This window comes from Perca fluviatilis, chromosome 13 (genome assembly GCF_010015445.1).
Source record: "Perca fluviatilis chromosome 13, GENO_Pfluv_1.0, whole genome shotgun sequence".
Lineage (NCBI taxonomy): Eukaryota > Metazoa > Chordata > Actinopteri > Perciformes > Percidae > Perca > Perca fluviatilis.
Genome location: NC_053124.1, coordinates 4,032,305 through 4,039,778, shown reverse-complemented (window position 1 = coordinate 4,039,778; position 7,474 = coordinate 4,032,305). Strand labels below are relative to the sequence as shown.

The following is a 7,474-nucleotide window of genomic DNA, read 5'->3' as shown; positions in this document are numbered from 1 at the left end:
TACCGTTTAGTGTTCACTTGTTTTCCTTTCCCTTCATATCTAATTGATTACTAGCTACTTGGAGTCAAATGTAGCTACATATTTCCAAAAAGAAGCGGAAACCAAAGCACTCCGGCAAAAAATGTAAATAGTCTTTATTAAGATGACTATATCATGAGGAAGGAAGGAAGGACATAGGAAGGGAAGGAGGAAGGAAGAAAGGAAAGAAGGACGAAGGAAAGAAGGAAGGAAAGAGGAAGGGAGGAGGGAGGAAAGAAAGAGGGAAGGAGGGGAAGAAGGAAGGAAAAAAGAGCGGAAGGAAGGAAGAAAAGAGAGAAAAAGAAAGAAGGAAGGGAGAAAAAAAGAAGGAATGAAGGAACAGTCAAAACAGATAAAATGGTTAAAAACATACTAGTACATAAAAGTAAGGCTGGGATACATCTTATGCGTAGTGGCACAACAGCCTTCTTCAGGGTGTAACCCACAGCACACAGATTCCCCTTAAGTAGACAGGTTAATTACACACACCTGAGCAGGTGGACAATGAACTCACAGGTAAAAGTACAAGGTCTCACCAGTAGATGGCTATTCAAAATGTAAGAAAAGATACATGATAAAAAAATGTGGAAAAAATAAATAAAGACATAGAAAAAACAATAATGATAAATCAATGTACAAGCAACAAAATCTCTAGAGCAACACAGGCATCAGACCACAAATACAAGAAAAACTATAACAAAGGACTGAAATCAGTTTCCTCATTGAGTCCTGGATATACTGTAGCTTGCATTTGGTATATGTAATAAGTTTCTCTCTGCAATAATAATTTGATTTGATCACCACAAATATTCTTTTGGATTGTTTCTAGGTTTTGTTTCCCTCTTCTTTTATGAATGTTTGTGTCCCCCACCAAAGACCCCCCTCATAACATGTGTCTAAATTTCTGAGCTCTGGACTTTTTTCCAAGCCTATATGGCATCAATATGTAGGCGTTTTTGTCCTGGGGTCAATACTCTTGTTTTCATTATGTAGGCTACTATGGCTGAGTGCGGGAAGCTGAAGCACAGTATTATTCTGCTGATAACTCCACCATAGCATAAAACAATACTGCATTTCCCCATTATGGTGCTATAATGATATATAATAAATATATACAGTGTAAGGCGCCAAAGGTGGCTTCTTCCATGTACTCATTTTCAAAATAAGTCATCATACGTATTGAAATCCTCATGTTTTTGTGTTGCAGAACGAGTTAGACACCGTTGTGACAATGTGGGACAACCATCACATTCGAGCAGGTGGAAACGGACCCTAATTATCATGGAAAACCATGTCTGATGTACAATGTACCTGAGCTCTATCACGCACAAGATTATTTGCATCCACTACAGTATGAAAAAGTGGGGATTGTTCTCCAAGAGGACATTTGTCTATGGAAAACAGACATTCCCTGCGACCATGACCTGCATGAGCTCTGTTTGATGGTGATGGAAGAGAACAACATAGCACAGTGTCATAATGCTACAGAGGCAATACGACTTTACAAAGACCTGAGGCCTTTAATAACAGCACTCCTGCCAGAGCCTCATCACTGATGTTGTTGTAGCATACAGACAGATGCACTCTCCAAGGTTTTAATAATGATGGCATTTCCAGCAATGAGGCCTCTCCAAAGGTTTACATTTCTCAAGTATCATTGGCCTGTGCATCAGTTGATGCTGTGTTGAAATGTTTTACTAAGATAATTTGATTTATGTGTAGTAGGCCAGGTTGATAATGTTGGGTCTTGGGACCAGAAAGGGCACTTTAGGGTTTTCCAGTCATGGAATTCTGGAAAAAAATCATATATAGGTTTAATAAAAATATTCTCAGATTTGGGTCCAAGAGACAAATTTACATAAAATGAGGGTCTGTGCCCCTTAAGTGTAACACATGTAGGGTTCATGCTCTGAAAATGTTGAAAATCATTGTAATGTAGGGCTGCCCTCGACTAAAGACATTCTTAGCCAACTAATAGACATTTGTCTCAATTGATCGACTGATTAGTTGATTTCAGTGACAAATCTGTAAAGTTTGAGTTGTCCACATGCAATAATTCAAAAGGACCTCTTTAAAAATCATGCTTATCAGAGACGTCCTTGTAATCTTCCAGGAAATTACTAATTTAGCATTAGAACTGACTAATCGACTAACAAAATCTTAGTCAACACATTAACACAGTTTAAAAAAAGACAGTGAAAATTACAAACAGTTGAAACATTTTAATCAAAACATTTTCATTGTAAACATTGCAAACTCATAAGCCACTGCTTTCATTTAAATAACATGAACTTGGACCCGGGAAAGTGCAGGGGGGCGGGGGCAGGGGGGGCACTGCACTATTCTAAATCAAATTAGAATAGAATAGAAAAATGTATATATAGCACATTTGACACTGACAACGTAGAACAGTACTGGCAATAGAAACTCTTCCAGGTTTGAAGATCTGCATAGCATTACACTGTAATTTATGAACTATGTTTAGGTTTAATTTTAACAATGGAAAAACATCAACCACAAACAGTACATACATACAACTTGTCCAAGAATACATTGTCACATTTCTATTTTTTGTAAATAAATTGTCTTTATTGAAATATTAACTCAAGTGTGATTTTTTTTCCACAGTGCCTTCAGCTGTCATATTTGAATTTTAAAGAGATCATGAATTGAAAAGAAAAATCTATCTCATTCTACTACGACAATGCATCTGCCCTCCATATATGTAGAACTTGTGGATTATATAAAAGATGATGCTGCTAAACTTCAGAATGTGTGTGTGTGTGTGTAGTTTTCATTTGCTGTCTAAGCAAACAAAGCCTTATTAGGCCAAATCCATTACCCACACTCCACTCTTCAACACAGAGATGAATTCTGTTTGAAAATCTGCATAGTCTTTGTAGTTAGATGCCAGTTCCAAAGAACAACTACAGGTGTGAGCCAAAGGCGCCATTGCGAACTGTGGCTGTTCTGCTGTGAATGTGACTTTAATGGTCTTAGGTAGGAACAAGTCAGACCCTGTGCAGTACCTGAGGAATAGGCCAAGCTCCTTCTCATCTCTTTCTCTTACAAATCTCAAGAGATGATTTGAGGTAGTTTGTTCTTCCAGTGACATAGATTCTGGGAACTTAATGGTTTTGGTAATGTTTCTTGCCTTGGGTTTGAGATCATCCAGAATCTTCTTCAATCCTTCCGTACTCATGGATTGTCCAATAGACCTGAGAATTGGCTTCCAACACTTTATGATAAATGCTGGTTCTTGCACCATCTCTTTGTGGGCTATTTCCTCCACCAGACTTGGCAGATTTTCTTCAGTTGGGAGTACACAGCAGTTGTGACTGCTGAGTATGCTAAGGAGTTCATCCATATCTGCCCCTTTGAAGTTGCTAATTGCCTCAGTTAGCACATCCTTCTCAGTTGCGCTGATATAGTTGAAGAAAGCCTCCAGTAGATTGTCTGAGCAGGAGAGAGATAGCGCCTCTGTAAGGAACGGAGGGGCAAGTTGGACTGGAAATAACTGAAATTTCTGCCATCCAAAGGCCAAGATGCGAGCAACAGCAGTCCACTCTTTCTCTTGGAATTTGTGGTACAAAAGTGGGATCTTGTAGTTGGTTCCACAGGTCTTTGTTGCATAAAACATATCCCAGAAATCAGTGAGGCAGTCTCTGGTGACCCCACTCCCAACTCCAGCCTCAGCCTCGCCACGTTCAAGCACACGCCTGATTGAAATATTAGCATCCAGTATGCAGTCATCTGTAAATGCTTCAATCATGTCCACAAGACAGTGTGTTTTGCGGATCACAATGACTTGCTTCTCAACTATATTCTCTGGATTTGCAAAGAAATCAATGGCCATTGTGCTGGTGGAACTTGAAGCCTGCTCAGAATCCACAATGTCAATATCTTCTTCCATCTCAGCTACCACTACTGCTTCTATTTGATTTTCAAAGACTGTGTTTGTGCCGCTTTCTTGTTGGCTGTTAACTGGCCAGGAATCTGGACTTACTGTGGTCTTGACGTGTAGCGGTGAGTATACCAGAGTGTCAGCAAGACCATCGACAAGTTCACAAGGCATGTTGGTGTCATATCCAAATACAATAACTTCATCATCACTGGGTAGATCTATAAGAGGCTGGCCTGATGTTTGAGAAGTAGGAGTTGCTTGGAGTGTTGAGGTAGTATCAGGACTGCTCCAAGAGAAAGGCCTACTGCCGTACCGAGGTCTTATGCCAGGAGTGGGGGAGAGCAGTGATGGGCTGGATAAGGATGGAGATGCATATTTAGCTGGCCCAAGTGTGTTGGATGTATCAGGTGAAAAGGGCATGTCTGTTGTTTCATCACTAAGCTCAGAATCACTACAATCTTTTGGCTTTGTACAGAGGTATAGTCTGAGGATCTTGTAATTAGTTTGCTCTAACAAACTTCCAACTGTGACACTACCCTCAAGGGGCTCCTCAGAACCAATGACAGAAAGCATGAACTCAAAGTCCTCTAATTTGCCTTTTGTTGATGTACCGTTGGGGAAAAAAAGGGTTTTCCCTTTTTCAAGAATTGAGGATACAGTATCATCTTTGCTTACAACTATCTCTCTTGTTCCACCACCAGTAGGCCTTCTTACTTGTTTGTACATAGAATTTTGGTAGTTCAACCAGCCAAGTTCGATTTTCCTTGTCTTCTTTTCAGCATTCTTATTTCCACGAAGTGTAGGCTTAGATTTAAAGCTGCTGGTTGCTGTGGCTGAGGTGGTGGATGGAAGTTTCATCTTCTCTCTTAGTCTATTTATTAAAGTTTGTTTCCTTTGCTCTGTATCCTCTATCCTTTCACTTGAGGATAACTCCTTCCAGTTTCTGGCAAAGACACGATCTCCATATCGAGGAATAAAAGCAGAGAGTTTGTCTTCTCCAAGGAACTTTACAATGTCTTGATCGATCTAAAACACAAAAGCAGATATAATGTCATAATCACCTACTGGTAACCATCATACTCAGAAAAAGAAGGCTCTGAAAGGGCTATTCACAGAGAGACTGACTTCTACGTATAAACATTTTACTCTAGAGCACACTTTTCTCTTGGCACTTTCCTCCCCTATATCCAGAGATGGTAGTAACAAGTTACATTTCCTCAGTTAGATTTACTTGATTAACTTTTTAGATAAATTCTACTTATAATGCAAATGTTTTTTTACTTTTACTTGAGTAATATTGTCCTAAAGTAACAATACTTTTACTTGAGTACAATTTTTGACTACTCTATCCTTCTCTGCCTATATCAGAACCTTTCTATTTAGAAAACACTGAAGGAACATTTTGGAAGGAAAAATACGCATTTTATTCTTGTGACATGAGTCATTATTGCCACCTTGTGACCAAAATCTGCAACAACATGTTACCGTGCAGCTGACTTAAAATCTGCTTCACATTTTACTTATTTCACAACAATGTTACACTAAAAAGAAAACAAAGAACACATTGGACAACTTTGAGAACTATCTCACACCAGTAGAAAATTATATTTAAATGAATGAACTACACGGCTACATATATTTGAGTAATGAGTGTTTGAGTTTCTGTTTATTTCTGTGAGTGAGAATGTAATGTACACTGGTCATAGCTGTTTTTGTTTCTGTTTTTAACAGCAAGGGTGTGTGTCCAACCGTTGCTGCAATTTAGTAGTTACCAGTATTAACTTAGGTCATATCAATTATTTTATGTCCATCTTGTGCAGGTAAGGTATTACGCCATTTTCAATGTCTAGATGGATCATATGTATGATTCTACAGACTTACAACAACCAAATTGGACCAAAGTACTTCTTCATTTGTCAATTTAGCATTAGCAGACAATGCCTTTGAATATTGACTTAGACTGTGTAGCTACTTCACCTTTTCCTCTGCCATTCTTTCCAGGTTCTCCTAGGGAACACCCCTTTCTCTCAAGGCTGAGAGAAACTGGTCCATGGTGATCTGTAGGATTCAACAGTAAACATAGTCATTGTTAGCAGCTGCAACAAAGTTGTTCAATTCTTGACTGCTGGCCCTTATACAAAAAGGTTGTCATAGTTCTTCTGATTATTTAATAGCCACATTTTGATTTGACCATTGCAATGCTGTGCAACAACCCATAATAATAAACTCAGTCACATATCAAAGCACTATTAAATTAATTAATAAACGTTTAATTACGTTTCACATTACATTGCTAAGTTAACGTTAGCCTACATTTACGTTACCTTAGCTGAAGCAGCCGGACAGATAGGAGTTTGTCATCCTTCCATCTGCTAACCGGTAGCCCCTAAACAAACCCAGTCAACTAACCAACTAACAAAGTGTACAAATGTGGCGCTGCTGGCGCACAACTTACAGCCAGTGGCGCTACAGAAGCCGTTCGTGGCAGCGCATTAGTTTGAATTCAAGACAAACACATTATTAATTAATTCGATAAAATGATCTTTGGTATGTCGAGATAAAGAAATAATTAATTAGTTATCTCGAGAAAACAAACTTTGTTATCTCGAGATAACGAATTAATAAGTCGTTATGACGAGATAATAAAAAAAAATCCACGGCCGTTCTCGGCTTCCGTATATATATATATATATATATATATATATATATATATATATATATATATATACACAATAAACTGAAAAAGATATTTTTTATGAAGTTTAATTATGGTATATTCATCTTGGCATTTGACTGCATGATGTAGTGGTTAGAAAGGAAAGGCCTTTTGTTAAATAAAAGCCACACAACTACACTGAAGCAAACAAAATGTCTGTGTATTTGCTGTAAGGAAGCTTCTTATTAACATATATATTAAAAGACAATAATTAATGGTAGATAGTACCATGCAACACTAACACCTGACACTGACATAGAATGAAGGCACACATTATATACACAGTATATACACACACATGCAGCTAAACTTGCCCTGGTGATGAAGGTTCTAAAAATGGCCTGCCTTCATACAGCAATTAAATATGAAGAGGACATGATTATCCAACCATTTCACCCTCTGATCTTCTCATCTTGCCTATCTGGGAAGACTCACATTCATCCTCAGCCAAACCACTGAAATACAGTTGAATCTCTGGGTCACGTTTTGATCTGCAAGAAAAACTAAAATAGCATTCTGGGTTGAACCTTTCAGTCTATATTTAGAAGCAAGCCTTAACACGTATGTTTGCAGATTGAATGCACATTATGGATGATAATTGCATTGTACTGTTTAGAAGGAACAAGACAAAGGTTGCACTGAATCAGTCAAATCCCTTAACTATAAATCGGTCAAATTCCTTTACTGACCATTTTTCCTGCTCTTCTAAAATTCACAAACGACATATTGTCCGCATCAGACAATAATATGCTGACAGGTGCTATATTTATTGATCTTTCCAAAGCTTTTGATATGGTTGACCATTATCTTCTTTTAGACAAATTACATGCTATTGG

The 7,474-nt window shown here is 38.1% G+C and overlaps 1 protein-coding gene across 1 annotated transcript; it reads right to left on the bottom strand.

Annotated features, from left to right (window-relative positions):
- Positions 1–2,398: 2,398 nt before the first annotated feature.
- Positions 2,399–6,092, bottom strand: si:ch73-30l9.1. The gene is made up of 2 exons (XM_039820179.1): positions 5,900–6,092; positions 2,399–4,948 (listed from the first exon to the last, which is right to left on the bottom strand). The coding sequence occupies exons 1-2, from the start codon at positions 5,912–5,914 to the stop codon at positions 2,843–2,845; spliced, it is 2,121 nt and encodes a 706-aa protein (XP_039676113.1). The 5' UTR covers positions 5,915–6,092; the 3' UTR covers positions 2,399–2,842.
- Positions 6,093–7,474: the final 1,382 nt, after the last annotated feature.